Consider the following 18,106-nt stretch of genomic DNA (forward strand, 5'->3'; position numbering starts at 1 on the left):
TAATTTTCTCTGTTCCCTTTGTTCTTTGATTAACATTAATGACAGACAGCATTATTGGCTGCTGTCACTTTAAGATCTGCCGCTTCTGCATATGATGCGGATCTCACACGCGCCTCGTTTTCTGACATCTCTTTACGCTCAATTAAGACTTTATTTAACTCATTTAAGACTGCTCTTATGAGGATACTCGAAAAAATTTTGGCATAAATCGGTGTTATTGTTCGTTCAAACGCGAAAGAGAACTTGATACTGACACGCGTCTTTCTGTGCGTCGAGTGTGTCATAAGGACGTTCAAAGACAGCACGTTCTCTTTTGTCTAGTTGCGCTTGAATGGTTTAAAATCATTTGCATGAATAAGAGCGTGGTCATATAATATAATGCTAGCCAAAAGATGACAGAAAAAACAGATGCTGCGTTAATTGCATTAAATATTTTTTAAGTTAAACTGTAAAAAAGTTATTGTATGCGTTATATTATATCATTGACAGCATTTATTATATTATATTATATTATATTAATAAAGATTTTCATCGATTGTTGTATTTATGACACTGTCAGTTATACAGCATGACTGTTTTGAATGTATAACATCAGGTTTTAACCTACTTCTAGTTTAATCGTATCAGATATGATTAAATTATAAATTTAATTGACACTTGAAACTGCTGCTGATATTTTGAAGATGTTTGAGGTTAAATATCAGTGGTTTGGGCTAATTATTTTCTGAATAAATTAGCTAGTGTTACAATTATTCCCCAGTCTCCTCTACACAAACATAAATAATTTATTTGGGGTTGTGATATAATGAATAGAGTGACTCATTGCATCTCCCTGTTTTAAAGTGAATGAAACTATTGTAGTGCTTCTGCTCCATTTACTAACCTTAGGCCAAGTTGTGGACAGATTATTTAGCGCTTTGAAATGGCAAGACTGATTACGCACTTCCTGCCCCTTTTCCAGTGATCAAGATAATAATTGGCTGCCTGTGTAGGTGGCATCATGGGGTTATTTCCATGCTATTAGTCCATCAGTCCAACTGCTTGATTTTGCCTTGCTGTTTCTCTGAGCGATACAGTTTGCATGGCAATTAAAGATGCATTATGCAGTGAATATCAAATATCTGCTTGATGTCACTTTAGCAAATTGAAAAATTATTAATAGATTTGGCGAATTTATTTATGCTAATCTACATTCACTTGGTAAATACTACACATATATCTCAGTTTGAAAACTCTGATTATACATTTATAGATATAAAAAAAAAACATTTCTCAATGCAGACAGTATATGCACTGATATTGATTATAAATTTTTGACAGATATCCGTTTATTCTCTTCTGTATCCTACAATACCCAGTAGGCTAATAAATAAATAAAACAACAAATCCTTAATGAGAAATATGGAAATAAAAAGACTGGAAGAAGACAAACAAGGCTACTCAAGTACAGTCAATTTTGAATGCAAAAGTGAATTCAGTAAGGCATAACAGGACCATGCTTCAAAGATGCTGAATAATTTATTAATGCCAAGGTTAAAATGACAGCACTTCAAGAAAAGCTTTTAGCTACTTTGCTCTGCTTGTCAAAACATTTCACAAATGCTAATGATAAGACATCTATTTCTCCTAAGGACACACGTAATTTAGCAAGCTTTACAATAGCATACGCAAACAAAATCAGACTTAATTCCCCTTTGAGTTCATTCTCACTAAGCATGGTAAGTAAATCTACCCTGTAAATGTGTTGTATTGCCATTTGCCCATGAATGAAACATTTCACCTCAATTATTACATCAAAATGATGGTTACATTTAGAAACCCTTGGAGGATGCCATTTATTTAAATTCAGTACTCTGAAATGTTAGGGCCACTTCACTCAGAATGCGTTTTTGTCTTCCACTGCTCTGTTTGTTAATTGTTTTTCATTGTAAACATGCACTATATGGCCATGTTTTACCGTTGAGATCATGTCTGCCATTTTGTAACATCTTGCACATGACACAGCCTTCTAAAAACTTGGCACTCAAGTTTGACTTCGAGAAATCTGGTTTCGAGACCTTGTGAATGGTTTCTTACAAGAAAATCTTTGACCATTGCGTCCTGTTGCTTTTTCACTTTTTTAAGATGCTGTGTGAAGATATAGCCTATAGATAACTTATGGCCCACATTTTATACATTTTCTGCATTCCTCTCCATCTCACGCACAGTTCAGTGCACGAGCCTTTCAAAGTATACTCCTTTGGCTGTGAGGGCAGTAAGACACGTTCGGTAGACATTGTTTTCAAGCTGTTGTATGCGCACCATCCACACTGACACAAAATTTTGGCTTCATGCAGACATTGCGCCGAACACCGTGGAAGGCGGACAGCCGAAGTATTCTTTAGACTGTTGGGGCTGTTCACACAGAAAGTAGTTATTTTCCATTGTTATCTTAGTAAACATGCTCAAGATGGATGTGTTTGAATGCTGCGCTTGCAACTAGTGTCTTGCGCATGACACAGCATTCTATAAATGCTGCATTCAAGTTAAAAGCATTCAAGTTAATTTTTTTTTTAAAGATCTCTAGACCTTGCACATTTGTTTCTTTCCACTGCCCTCATTCTTGCTTTTTTAAACGCAAAAATGCATTCTGTGGGGAATGGCCCCTTATTTAAAAAATTGTATTTCGCTGCGTGACGTCTCGTGTTTTTAAACCCAGGTATTGTGTTAACGGCCCTTTAGTTTTAAATAAAAATTTTACATTTATTATCACATTAATGATATCATTCCGTCATTCTCAATTCTGTTCACACGTGTTTGCCAATCCCCAGTGTCTATCACATGATAATCTAAATGGCCTTGGTGGCATGTGCAACATACTGTTTTATTCTGTGCTGCGAACAGCATTCAGTGGTGTGGTTTGAGAGAGTCTATATCTTCTTGGTACACCTCTTCAGGTTGATCCATGCCGTAAAATGTTCAGAATATATAAATATAACCGATGAAGAGCAGTTTGGAGTAGATGTTTCGAGAGGAAGTGTGCACAGGGAGGTGTCGTGTATATGTCAAACACAATGGATGAGTCAACAGTTGCCATGTTTGATTTAGTCAACATCCTCTCAGGCAAGCTCCTACACATCTCCGCTGGCAGAACATCCGTTTGGCTCCCCATGCTCAAACTTACGCACTGTAAAATTTGCTTTCCATCCACAAATTTTGAAAATGCAAGCTCTCTTAGCACAGCAGGGCCACCAATAAGAGTTGAACCTTTTGTTTTGGATGTTGGTTGCTCAAAGAATGTAAACATCAAATTATACTATTTAACTCCAGCTGTAATTATAACAGTAATAATTAATGTGCACTTTTGCATTTCTTTGCTCTCTAAATGCCCTTTTGCACCACATTGAAATATTTTTTCACAGCTCAGTTAACTGAATATTACTCTTGTTAATGCAGAGGAAGCCTGAGCTTCAGCAACTAGTTGGCATGTGAATTCATGGTTTAGATGTCATTTGCTGTCATTTCCTCTCAGTGTTGCTTTCCTCCGTTGCTACAAACTTTATTTCTGCATTGGCAGTGCGGGAGGCGACACTGCTGTCCCTCACTTTGTGTCTGAAGAGGAAGGGGAAGGTCTTCCTGAAAGACTTGCGGAAGCTAGCGCCCATAAAACCGTAGACAATAGGGTTGATAGAAGAGTTGGCATAGGACATGCAGTTAGCCCACGTCTTGATCTTATATGTTGTGTAGTTGGCCTTGAAGTTGGGGTAGAAAGACTGGAACAGGACAAAGATCTGAATGGGACCCCAGCAAATGGTGAAGAGGACAACAATGACCACTACCATTTTGGAAATCTTACTCCTAATGGAGATAGTTCTCTCTGAGAGCAGGTGGACCTGAAACAAACAATGTTTTGACAAGATTATAGAAGGGAAATGAGTCTGATATGTGCTTTCACTTACAAAAAAATGAAATAAAATAATGGATCAATGACATTTTTAAAGGATAAGGTGCATAATGTTATGTGACAAAGAATCTATTATCTTTTATTTATAAAGACAAATTTCTGTATAACTGTATAACATATTATATTTATTTATTTTTAAAAAGAAGGCTTGGCAACTTAGATCAAACAGAGTAACACCAAAAAACATTAATGGTTCAAACATTCATTATATGTACCATATAAATAATATGTACATATGTTTGAAAATATTTGAAAAGAGAAGATCAAAATGTGTATTTAAGGTGTAGTGACATTTTTCTTTATTGCTTTTCACCTGATGGTTACACCATATTATTGATATCCTTATTTGTCACTAACCTTCCTATATTCATTCAAAATATGAATATGAAAAACTGTTGCTGGTCTAATAAATAGAACACAATTGCTGTTGTAAAAACAATTGAGTTTGACCTCTGAATTACTAAAATAGCTAGCACATTTTCTGGATAATGGTTCCACAGTTTAATCATTATTCATTATTACATGTTGTGAATTTGTCGACTATGAAAATGGACCGAACAGACCATTGCAAAGAATTTTAAGTGAAGATAAAGTGGCAAAGAAGATAATAAGAAACAAAAGCATTAATTAGAAAAAAAAAACGGTTATTCCACAGTGGCCACCGCTGGTTCAATTATATGGAGACGAATGCCACATCTAACCACACACCAACTACAGAGTTTTCATTCCTCAAAACTCAGTATACAAGAAAAATTATTTTAAGACATGTATGTTAAACATCTGCAGGCCAAAAAGCAGTATGGTGACTCAGGAACTTTGAGTGAGTGAGAGGTCACTCAGCCGTAATGTGGGGAAAAGTCTTTTTTTCTCAGACAAGATAGAGCTTTTAGGAGCTTTTAGGCTGAAATTCAAAGCAAATATGTGGCAAAGCTAACACTGCCCCTTTCTCAAAGAGTCACTCTATCTACAGTGAAGTCTGGTGCCAGCATCATGCTGTGAGGTGTTTTTTCACTTTCAGTGACTGGTTTTCTTATCAAAGGGAAAGGGTGACTGTGCAAAATACAGCACATCTCAGTTCTATAAAGCATTTGTGGCACTACTTGAATATTGGAAGCACAGGTACAAATCTAAACCCTTTCACAAATATGTTTTTGAAGGCAGCATACAACAATCGGCTCAGCAGTTGGTGAAAACAGTAAAACAAAATGACAAAATCTATTAATAAATGTCCATTTATTTCAACATATGATTGTCAAAAAATAAATTATTTAATATATGACTGGTTACGTCTCATCTATCTTTAGAAATGACGTTTATGGTGCTTTGGAAACCAATTTCTTTAATGGGAACTTTTACATACAAAACGTGTGAAGTCATGATAGATTTCGGGCACTGCCTATGTGAAACTGAACCACACCTACAGCAGATGACTTGTGAGAATGCTGTGTTTGCTGTGAAAATTAGCTTTACAAAATATTAAAAGTAAGAATTAAATACTAAATTTTTTGTTAAGAATATTTTATTTTAATACCATTCATTAATTCTATCACTATATTTATAGTTATGTAGTTCATTAAGAATTAAAGGTGCAGTAAGTGATTTCTGAGAAACACTGTTGATATTTGAAATAAACCCAAACAAACACACCCCTCCCTTCATTTGCTATTAACATGTCACATTTCAATTATATTCTGCTGAAGTGAACAAAATGACTTGGAAAAAAGATTAATTCATTTTGCTGAATGAGACTCAAAGATCTGAGTCAGTAAAATGATCCAAACTTCCCATTGCTACAGAGAATATGTAAGAAAAGTGAAGATGACGAATGAACAAGTAAGAAAAACAAATGAACATACAGTACACAAGAGTATATGCAAGCAAAAGTTTGTTAGTTGCCAGACTGTTACTATAGCTAAAATTACTACAACTGCATATATTGGTTCTGTGAAACATAGAAAAACCTATGTTACTCACATATGGAGCAGAATCAATGCAACCTTTGCATCCATTTTCAGGCATTCCCGCTTCCTGTCTCTCCAGCGTTGAAAAGCTTTTGTAATTTTAACGTGAGTCCTAAAGCTCTTGCCTGATCAACCATTCTTTTTCCAGTGATATTCCTCTGACTTTTTCTCTTTTGTAATGTCTCTCAGCCATCTCCCTTTCTACGGTCTTTCTTCAAATCTCTCTCTCTCTCTCTCTCTCTCTCTCTCTCTCTCTCTCTCTCTCTCTCTCTCTCTCTCTCTCTCTATTACCCCATCATGAGTGTATACACCCCCTACTGCTGATTGACTAGTTTGTTGTGGTGCTCGGTCAGATCCACTTGCAACAGCATTTCTCAGAAATCACTCACTGCACCTTAAAAGTAGCATTTCCAGTAATTTATTTATTTATTTACAAAAGGCACTGTCTTTTATTTTGGCCTTAAATTACTTTTATTTTACCAAATAAAAGTTTACTACTACAACTACTTTGTCTTTACTGTTGAAGAGAAGGAAAGACACAAAGATATTTCACAACCTCTCGTAGCACACCTGAATTATAGATTAAAGAGTGTATAGCCTTTTATATATATTCAGTGGAGTGTCTTACCTGATGGCTGTTATCCACTGGTTCCACAGAGGCCTGTCCCACTCTCTTCAACATGAAGGAATAACAGAAGGAGATGGTAATGACAGGCAGTAGATACACAGCTATGAACTGATAGAGGATGAAAGCCTTCTCAGTGGCCTTTGATGGAAACCTCTCCATGCAGTATTTTCTTGGTCCATACCAATAGCCGTCCTCAAGCCTCTGGTACAGGAAGATTGGTATGGAAAGAATGAAGGAACCTTGTAGCATAAAAGAGGGTAAGATGAGAATTTCAATCTTAAATAGTATTCTGGGTGATGAAATGCAGTTGAGTGCTGTCATGCACTGTTTAAAAGCATTAATGTGAAGCTTGAATTTTTGTTGAAGCTTTTAACCTACATTAATTTTTCAGTAAAAAAATAAAGAAAAATTCCATACTTTTAAGTGGATGGACCTCTGGTTACGTTATCGATGTAATTTGGTATCCTTGTGTGAACATGCAAAACTTAGCAGTTTTGCATGGTAATGACGAGTTAAATAAATTTGATAACCAATCCATACATATCCTGTGGTTCTAGCATGTTTTCGTATGTTTACACTGTTTACATGTTTATAATGTTACACATTTTTTACGTATTGACAGCAATTTAGATATCTACAAAACTACAATGCTACAAATAAATACAAAAGTATATAATATAAATGACAGCTTTAAAAACTTAAACATATTTATGAATTATTTATATTTTGTAAATATCTTTGTATAGTTACATTTTACTAATATACAGTACATATACATTATGTCGAAAAGACTGACATTATGGGATCGTACTTGGGAGCCCACTCATCTTTAAAGGGGGGGTGAAATGCTATTTCATGCATACTGAGTTTTTTACACTGTTAAAGAGTTGGATTCCCATGCTAAACATGGACAAAGTTTCAAAAATTAAGTTGTACGTTTGATGGAGTATTTCTGTTTCAAAAATACTCCTTCCGGTTTGTCACAAGTTTCGGAAAGTTTTTTTCGAGTATGGGCCTGTGTGACGTCAGATGGGGCGGAATTTCCTTATAAGGGTCCTAAGGGCACTTCTCCCAGAAGGGCGCGCGCGCACCCGTAGACCAGAGCGAGAGAGCAAAAGCAGTACGCCCATCATCACAGCGCTGTGCTCGGCTTTAGGGAAGTCATCGGCTGCGCTCCAGTCAAAGGACTTAAAGGGATAGTTCACTTTGAAATTAATTTTTGATATGTTTTAGCTTACCTCAAGGCCATCCAAGATGTAGGTGTCTTTGTTTCCGCAGTAGTTTCAATTTGGATATTTTTAGGTCAAACCGTTCTTGTCAGTCATATAATGCAGGTCGATGGTCACTGTTTCAAAACACGAGCTTAGAAAGAAATAAACAATGTTGCCAAAAGAAGTGTGTTTTTGGTTGCCATGGCAAGATAACCCTGCACAGATTCACAAAGAACCCAGCGTTAAGGGACCAGTGGATGGAGTTTGTTTAAACAGAGCATCAACGGAGTTGTGCAAGTGTTCTTGTTTGTTCCCTGCATTTCGACGATGATTGTTTTATAAACAAGGCCCAGTTCGACGCCGGATTTGCAGATCGTCTAATGCTTAAGGATGGAGCAGTCCCAACGATAAAGGTTCACGGTCGTGCGTTAGAACCGCAGGCGGTGAGTAAAACTGCTTCAAATGTCTGTGTGTTGTTAGCTATTGGCGCGTAAGCACAGCAAGTAAACAACATGATCATGTATAGTTAATGTATCTATGGAGCATACGATGTATGGTGTGTGTAAATACATTTGTTTAGCTGGCCACTGTAGGTGTCTTTTTGTTTATCGTAAAACCACACGCGCTCGTGATTCTTTAGCTCCGCCCACACGGCACTCCTCCAGCCGCTCGTTTTTTTCCGGAAAGACTCGGTACAGCCTATCTTTCTTTTATAAATATAATAAAACTAAAGACTTTTTGGAGATATGAAGGATGCAATACTACTCTATAGGTACTCAAGATTAACATGAGATTGACTGAAACTGAGTGTTTCACCCCCCCTTTAAGTGGTAACAAAACAAGCCAATGGACAATGGCGAGTGAGATTTGCATGGCAAGCCATACAGGTAAATAAGCTTGCCGGCAACTCACTCATTCTTTTTGCTTCGGAGCCGAGTGGTTGTTTGTCAGTGCTCTGCCAATCTGCCTTCATTCACGAGAGGAGACGTTCTGTCACCTTCATTTATATAGCGCTTTTCTGTGTTAGAGAGACGGCAAACTCAGCCTTGTGTTTCACCATAAAGAGCAAACGTGCTGTGTTGTGATCACACCCCTGGGCGCTCCTGGCCCCGTCTGACAGCCACTGCCTCACATGTCTGGGCCGTAAGCTCGCTAAGGCGGTGTTCGTTGATGATTCATGTTCTCAGTGCGGGAACATGACCATTGCAATGTGGTGGAGTACCCTCTGCTAAACCCCGTTCTAGTTTCTCTGCTCCACAGAGGACCCTTTTGGTTAATACACAGGGTAATCTGTGGATTATAGTGGGAACGAACCCCGTCTCAGCCGTCGCTACACCCTCAAAAGCGTTCGGTGAAACAACATCCCTGAGACAGGTGATTCGGAGAATGAGGGATCTGCTCTTGTCCATGAGATGGTAAATCTTTTGTTCATCAAAAAATTATTAATTTATGTTCCGCTGCTGGTACCCACCTTTTTTTTTTTTCTTTTTTTTTTTTAAAGAGCAGTTTACTCGATCTCATCCCCCTCTTCTCTCGCCACGGCGCAGGAGTTTGTGGTTCGAGGATGCAATGCCTCCTTACACGTCTCGAGCCACTCCCTTGTGGGAACTATGGAGCCAGGTAAATCACATCACACTCACTTCATCTACTTCGGGACGCTACGCCTCCCAGGTTGGAAGCTGCGCCTCCGCGGGTGCATCTGTAGTTCCACTGGTGCCACTTGCATGGTGTCTGGGGGCCTGGCTAGTGCTTTCCAGCCCGTCTCGTTGGCTCATTCTCTTCATCGTACCCAAGAAAGGCAGTGGGTTACAGCCAATCTTGGATATGCATCCTCACATGTGTTCGCCCTCGCGTTCGATTAGTTTGCAGCGATCGACCTGAAGGACTCGTAAATGTCTCAATTTTGCCTCGACACAGACCATTCTTTTGGTTTGCTTTCAAGGGCATACCAGTACAAGGTCCTCCCCTTCGGGCTGTCCCTGTCCCCCTGCATCTTCACAAAAGTCGCGAAGCCTGTCCTTGCCTCACTAAGGGAAGTGAGAGTTCGCATTCTCTTGATGACTGGCTCATTTTAGCTCACTCTCGAGATTTGTTGTGCAAACACAGGGACTTGGTGCTCAGGCGCCTCAACCATCTAGGGCTTAGGGTCAACTGGGAAAAGAGCAAACTCTCCCCTATGCAGATTATATTTTTTCTCATTATGGAGTTGGACTCGCACAACATGACAGCTTGTCTCACAAACGAACGGGCACGGTCAGTGCTAAACTGCCTGAATTTGATCAGGGGGAAAACAGCGCTTCCACTGAAACTATTTAAGAGGCTCCTGGGGCACATGGCATCCTCAGCCATGGTCACGCCGCTTGGATTGATGCATATGAGATCGCTTCAGGACTTGTGGCGCTGTGGCACACATCGGGTGAGCACGCCACACTTTCAGCCTGTGGTCGGACATTGCCTTTCTATGGGCCGGTGAACAAGCCCTTAGAACAAGTCTCCAGGCACGATGTTGTCACAACAGATGCCTCCAGAATGGGTCTGGACGCTGTATGCAACGGACACTCCTGGACAGGATTTCGACTGCAGTGGGAACATCAACTGCCTCAAGTTGCTAGCAGTAGTGCTGGCCTTGCGCTAGTTTTGAATGTTGTTGCAGAGCAAGCACATTCTGGTCCGGAGAGACAACACAGCCATAGTGCCGTACGTCAACCATCAGGGTGGACTACATTCACGTTGCATGTCCCAGCTCGCCTGCCATCTCCTCTGGAGTCAGTTGCGGCCCAGGTCGCTCTGTGCCATTTACATTCCGGGCGAGCTCAATCATGCAGCTGACCGGCTCTCACGCTCCCGGGAGAGTGGAGACTCCACCCTCAGTTGGTCCAGCTGAGATAGAGTAGGTACCCTGTTTGCCTCATCAGAGTCCTCCCATTGCCAGCTGTTCTATTCCCTGACCGAGGGGACCCTCTGAACGGATGCACTGGCACACAGCTGGCCCCGGGGCCCATGCAAATATGCGTTTCCCCCAGTGAGCCTACTCGCACAGACACTGTGCAAGGTCAGGGTGGAAGGGGAGTAGGTCTTGGAGTAGGAAGGGTGGTTACAAGTGCCCTATTCGCTCTGGCACACCCTGGATGGAGTTTCCTCCAAGCATCCTTCGGCAGTGGACGCAGCGGAGGCGTCTGACGCCAGGCTCAGTACACGAGATGCAAGCTTAGGTAGTCAGCCCCCATACTGGGCTAGATTCCCCATATGTGTATTCTTCCAAGGTACTGTTTCCCTGTCGGTAAACCCGTGTCTTTCCCTGGGTAGATTCCACTTTGCCCTGTCTCTCCATTGTAATGGTTCCATCCCTGACTGTCTAGGCAGGACCTACTGTAGAGATCTTCCACAAACCTGAATGAGTGAGTTGCCGACAAGCTTATATACCCCTTATGTCCGGGAGAGTGGCTTGCCATGCAAATCTCACTCGCCAATGTCCATTGGCTTGTTTTGTTACCACTTGAATGTGATTGGGCTCCCAAGTGAGATCCCATAGCTTCAGTCTTTTCTACGTAATGTCTCCGTTCCCTCCTTCAGGGAACGAGGCTTACAACAGTAACTGAGACAATATCAAGGCTAGAATAAAGAGATTCCATTTTCATACAGAGCATGTTTTATGTGATCCGTTGTGCTGCTTTTTAATTGATTTCCAATGCAAACATACGCTAGATGGACGTCTTTGATAGTTGCGCGGCTAGATTTTAAGACTTGTAACGGCTTGCACATCACACTCTTAAGAATTTTTAAAATGTGGCTTGAAATGCTGCCTTCTTTTCCATTATTTAAGCCTCACACAAACATGTTCTGTGAACGCTGCCTATCACACCAGTTGCATGCTAGCACATGTAATATAGCCAATTTTCAAAGATTTATTACACTGTGGGATGACTTGAAATTATTTATGTGATAATCGACAACAGATTCTGTGGAAGGAGATTAAGTTGTATTTACATTTAATAAAATGGACTAATTATTGCAGTTATAGCGAGAATACAGTCTGTCTGTTATATAAGTGTATGAATAGTGTCACCTTTATTGATATTAATGACATTCTAGCAACGTTTTGTGTATAGTGTTAGTGTATAATTCTACTAAATGACTTACCAATCCAGATACAGATGCTAACAATCATTGCGACACGAGGGGTCCGATGGTGCAGGGATTTCAGAGGATACACAGTCACATAGCAACGGTCTCCACTCATCGCCGTAAGAGTGATGCATGTCGCCTGTACGGTCACCTACACATTGCCAAACCTTTTGTTATCATGTGTTCATATCATTATCAGTACATGCAAGACAGACATGCCCCAGAGCGCTGGAGTAAACATAAATATTGGATTTAAGTAATCTAAAATCTAGCACATCAAAAATGCATAATGCTTTCAATTTAGAATATTTTATTTCTAGACAGAAAAAACAGCCCCATTCATTTGTGGTTTTGTCTGATGAATTAATTGAAATGAAGGGCCTGATTGCTCATCTTAATTTAAAAGAATCAGGTAGGAGGAGAGGCTTCAGAGAATAAAGTCAACCATTGTGCTGAGTGTTTTATGCAAGCTTAACTATCCCTTAGCTCTTTGATGCAACAGGTGTGAACAAAGAGCTGTTCCATCCCATCATCTTTTGTATAAGGTATCTAATGATTAAACAAAAAAGATGTGCGTAGCCTCAATCTGAGGAAGGCTGTGTTTATGACACGAAAAGCTTCATGACTAGGAAAGACCAAAACCACAGACGGAGGTAAATACAACTAAGAATGAAGACTTGTGAATTAACCATAGACTTTCAGTAGATTTTCATGTACAGACAGTAAAATAAATTTTTACTTTCAATTACACTGCAACATTGCTTATATAAGTGAATTTACTTCAAAGTATAGATGAAACAAGTAACTATTCATATGTTTAATGGGTTGACATCCCTTTTGTTGCATATTCTTTTTTCTTTTCTTATGTTTTTAATGGTTCTATAAACATACTGTGTCCTACTTTTCTCTTTTGGCCAATGCAGTCTCTTAGAAGCAGTGAATAAAGATTGACTCACATCTTCTACTTGAAATGAGGGATGAATCATATTGTTGAAATGCCACACAAAAATAAATTCTTCCTCCATGTGTACCCAAATGTAAAACACACACACACACACACACACACACACACACACACACACACACACACACACACCCACCTTGATATTCCTCAGAGTATTTCTATTCAATGATGGTTTTCTGTTATGATGTATATTCTGTATGGCTGTTATAAAGGGAACTGTTTGGGTTCACAGAGGATTACTCTTTTATGTATTGCTTTATGAGACTGCTTGCCAAGCTATAATCTACAGTTGTTACTTTTAGTTACTCCAAAACACTAGGGGTGCCAGCACTTTTAGCCCACATCCCCATTGCCTAGTATGACAATATTTAGCTCACCCATTGTTGTCGACTTGCATTAAAAGCACATCTGTTACATAGTTCACAATAGTTTAAGCGGCAAATAATTTTATAAAAAGTATAGACTCCCTTCTGTTGTTTCCTTTTACCAATTTTTTTAACCAACCCCACTGAGAAAACTTGCACTTGGTGACGACATTTCTGCAAAATGATGTCATTCTGCTTCTTCCACATTTTGCAACAATTTCAAAGTTAAATGTCCAGTTATTGGCACAAAAAGGGCAAACAGATGAACTTAAGTCTGGCAAAGTATTATTATGTTGGTTGTTGTATGTATCGCAGCAGTTCAGAAATGAAATGTCCTGTGAGTGGTGCTAAAAGGTTAATGTTTGTTTAAAAAAAACATGCTACCTAATCTAAAACCCTTCTCTAAGTAACTGATAGTATTAACAAAAGAAAATAAAAGATAAAAAAAACCCATTTGCAGAATCCACCATTAAATTTAGCTTGGTTCTTCAAGCTCTTTTATTGTGACTACCGAGAAAGTTTATTATGTCAGAAAAGCCTTATACTGTACATGGAGCTGGTTAAGTGATGCAAACGTCAAAATGTTTTCATTTTGTTTTCAAATCATGCATTATGGTAAATTATGGATTATTATGCAAATTATTAATAAATTATTAAATGTAAATTATTGTGCAAGGAACCACTCGAAAATAAGTCTTAAATCAGTAATCTGCCCCTAATCATAATAAATCAAAGTTGTTGGTGTTTTACTGCCACTAGTGGACATTTTAGCGGGACACTGCATTGAATTGTATGTAAAGGTAAAAAAAAAAATGTAGGTAGAGGCACATTTTTTTAAATGAGTTTAGGTTGTTGTTGTTTTTTTTAGACTTTTTTTCTTTTTCTTTTTTCAATCAGAGTTCCTGGTGCGGCATTCTCTCTGCCAGACAGTCAGAATGTGCTTGTCCAGAGAGGTACATTGATTGTGAAAAAGGTGAGGAAATCAGAAAATGTGCAATTGTTAATCTCTACACACCCCACATAACAAAGCAACTATTGTACATTTGTTTCGAAATGTATCTTGAATTTTTGACATTTCAGTTTTGACATCTCCCTATACAGACTTCAATCTAAGAATGTATTTTTTATTAGTATTAAAAGATATGCAAGATACTTTTGCAGTATACAACTGAACTATTTCTATACAAGACAAGACAAACATTTTGGTCATGAACATTTAGTTATGCGACTTAAAGGTGCTGTATGTAACTTTTTTTATAAAATGAATCCTTTTTTTATTGCCCGTCTGTGAAGGGGTTGTAATCACACATTACATTGATCCACTTTTCGTGTTTTGCTATTACCTCTGAAGGCCAGTATTCCTATTTTTATGTGAAGTCTCCGGGTCGGATTTTCTGCGAAGTCCACCGGATGTGACGTGCATGCGCGCTCCCGAGCCTACAGTCTATTGCAACTGCACTGCAGCTAACGACATGGAGTCTGATAACACCAAAAAACGACCTGCCTCCAGCACAACACAGACTCCAACACAAACTCCAAAAAAAAAAATATATATATATATATATATATATATATATATATATATATATATATATATATATATATATATATATATATATATATATATATCTGCTGAAGCTCGTCAGGCCAAACGTCAATCGGATCGACTCAGGACGAAAACACGGATCAACATCGGCAGAGCGTTTGAATTGTGGAGAGACCTCCGTTTTGAAATAGCAAGGTAAAATATAACATACATAAGACATGAAATGAATACAAAAGACTGTTCCATGATAACAAAAAGCAGGTGCTTTAGGATGTAACTTTTATTTTATGTTCTAGATCTACTGTCTAACGTCACTCATCCCACTACTATCATATTGTTTATAATACACATTTCCAGACATGTTCAGTACAGTAATATTACTTACTGTCTTATTGTTACACTGAAATTGTCCAGTCTAGTTGACTAACCGTTTTCGTTTTCATTCATTGACCTTATATTGACATTGCTGATTGTGAAAGATACACAAATAGTTAGTAAAATAATGCTAGATAACACCACATGTCGGCAAAATACAGTCAATGTAACGTTATCATGGTACGAGCATGGAGCATTAGTTCTACGTCAAGCTGATAAAAGTAGCCTATTATGGTAATGTTGCAGTGGGAGTTTACATGAGTTTCCAGCATGTTGTGTGATGCTTTCTCCGTTGTGTTGAAAAGTGTGGCCGCCGGTAGTGAGTTCGCGCTCTTGAGTTTGAGCACGCGCACGAGCACTGTTGTTGCAATCTGAAACATCACCGCTAGAGGCCGCTGGATCCTACATACAGCACCTTTAAGTTAATTAATTTCATTGCCAAATAATTACATCACGATGTGCCCATCTTTGGCCATCCCCAACTCTACAACACGTTGTGGCTTCACTACCCAACACTAAATTTCTTAAAAAAATATGGACTATTGTCTTAATCAGTGTATAAATCCATTTATTGCTGGTTGACACTGCCGGGTACCGTATTGAAATGCAGAATCCTTTCAGCATTGATCTTACACATTTATTCCTCCTACTTTGTACTTGCAGTAAATTTGTCAGTGTGGCCATTGTCCTCAATGCAGCAGAAAAACATTTGAACTACACAAAAGAAAAAAAAGAATCTTGTTTTTGAACACTTTTTGAACACTACTCTGTTTTTCCTTGGGTGATGATCTTACCTGTTGGAGAAAAGCAACAAATTTGCACATGAAGTCCCCAAATATCCAGCCAGGCAGGGGGTAGAGAGTAGCAGTGAACGGCACGCAGCATAGCAGAAAAATGATGTCTGTGGCAGCCAAGTTAGCTGAGGAATTAAATATACGTGTAATGAACGATCTGTCTCATCTGAACAGGTACAGTATGCAAAATTGAATGTGCAATGGGGTTTTCCAAGGGGTTCAGGGATTCTACCAATTCTTCAAATATCGTGAAGTTAAAACAATCTCAAGAATAATTGGAGACAGAAATGGTGGAACATGCAAGGATATGTGCAGTGAATAAAATACAAAATTCTCTCAGCAACACTGAATATGGATGTTAATCTGACTGCCTGTCATCCTATGATTGATAAAAACTTCACTGCAAAAAAAGACAAAGTACAAATACAGTAAAATTACAAATACTAAAATACTAACATATATGCTTTGAGTGATTATGACTTTTTTTTATTATTAAGTCATTCAAGTTACAGCAATTTTAAGACGTTTCCTAACCTCACAATCTTCCTCAAGATGTCCTTCTGCAGTGTTCCTTGAGATAATGCTATAATTCTTTGTTACATGACAGCACATCATCCTGTGGCTAATGAATCGTTTACCACAAATATAATCTCAATAAGAGTTTGAACTTAAATTTGTTTCCTGTCACAGCAATTCCTGTGCAAAATTAGATTCATCTCACTGTGCTTGTATAGAGTACTAAATCATATTATTAATTACTTAATAATTTGATAATAATATTAATAATAATTTATGTATAGCTCCTTATATATAAAATGAAGTTCAAAGTACAGTAGGTCTGAGCATATTTTTTACAAGAAATAAAGCATAAAAACAACAAGAATGATAAAATAATTAGAAAAATGCAGAAAAGAACAAAAATAATACACTTACCCTATATTATTTTAAAGCAAAGAAATGTCTAAGCTGGTGAAAGGCTGTACAGAAAAAAAGGGAATTGGCTGAAACTCACCAATGTAAAAGTTAGTGGCCGTCCTCATCTGTCTGTGCTTGGAGATGACATATATCACCAGTGAGTTCCCAATCAGCCCCACCAGCATGATGAGGGAGAAGAAGAGGGGCACCAGCCAAGCATCCGTCAGGAAGGGGTGCTCCTCGTCCTCAATATCCTCCATAGAAGAGTTTCCAATGGAGCTGTTCAACAGCTCACTTGAGTTCCAGTCTTCACTAGGAAACATGATTTTAGACTTAAGAAAGACCTTAAAACAAGATGAAAAAAGTAAAGTTTCTTCTTTTCAGCAGTGACAAAATCCTCATCCCCACTAATCCAAGAAATATTAAGAAAAAGCCGTCTGAATCTGGCGTTGTACTTTCATAAACCTAGTCACTGCGGGAGTTTTGTAGGTAGACGGGTATTTGAGGGAGATGATCACCGTAATTTGTCTGACTTCTCTTCAGGTCTTTAAAAAAGTATCCCTCCGAGCAGTATCCACTCAAAGACAGAGTGGTTTCGCTCCCATTGGCTTTATACACAGCTTGAACACACGTGGGCAACAGAGTGATTGTAGAATGAAGAACTGATGTCAGGTCGCCTAGCAACAATTTTAGGTCTCTCCTTCTCTCTCGCTCTCATTCCACTGCTCTATGTGCAGAGAGAGTAAAATATAAATGGTATTTACCCTGCAATACAAACATAGCCTAAAGAAGTAAATATACGCAACCCTGTGCAATCAAAGAGATCAATGTGGTACAATTTGTTCTACTATGACAACACATAATTCTTCCCTAGAAATGATTAGCCACATCATGGAAACACGCAATTACCGCTTCTTGGGACTGTGCACTCTGCATCATGGTAAATTGCCATGTAGGATCTCCTTTGTTGAGCTCATGAAAATTTTTCTTCCTTACAGATTGGTATACATGCACTTTTGGTGCAAATCGAACCAAATTCAGACTATGAACAAGCAATTCAATCAGATCTAAGTTCTGTGAGAATAAGCCCACAAGCATGGTCTGACTGCTCAGATGAAGAACACTCCTGAAATATATATTCAGTCAAATTCAACAAGCATTCTTTGACCCCCTTACAGTGCTTATAATTGCACCCATTTAATACATGAAAGAAAGTGCTTATTATAATCAGAATAGTTTTTGTTTGGAAAAAAGTTCATCATTCATTTTTCAAATTTTA

The 18,106-nt window shown here is 38.5% G+C and overlaps 1 protein-coding gene across 1 annotated transcript; it reads right to left on the bottom strand.

Annotated features, from left to right (window-relative positions):
- Positions 1-3,497: 3,497 nt before the first annotated feature.
- On the bottom strand, positions 3,498-17,150 carry kiss1ra (KISS1 receptor a; the record flags this gene model as incomplete). Its single annotated transcript, XM_081373752.1, has 5 exons — positions 3,498-3,872; positions 6,533-6,771; positions 11,884-12,019; positions 15,913-16,037; positions 16,925-17,150. The coding sequence occupies 5 exons, from the start codon at positions 17,148-17,150 to the stop codon at positions 3,498-3,500; spliced, it is 1,101 nt and encodes a 366-aa protein (XP_081229878.1).
- Positions 17,151-18,106: the final 956 nt, after the last annotated feature.

Source organism: Scardinius erythrophthalmus, assembly GCF_964197995.2.
Source record: "Scardinius erythrophthalmus genome assembly, chromosome: 9".
NCBI classification, from domain to species: Eukaryota; Metazoa; Chordata; class Actinopteri; order Cypriniformes; family Leuciscidae; genus Scardinius; species Scardinius erythrophthalmus.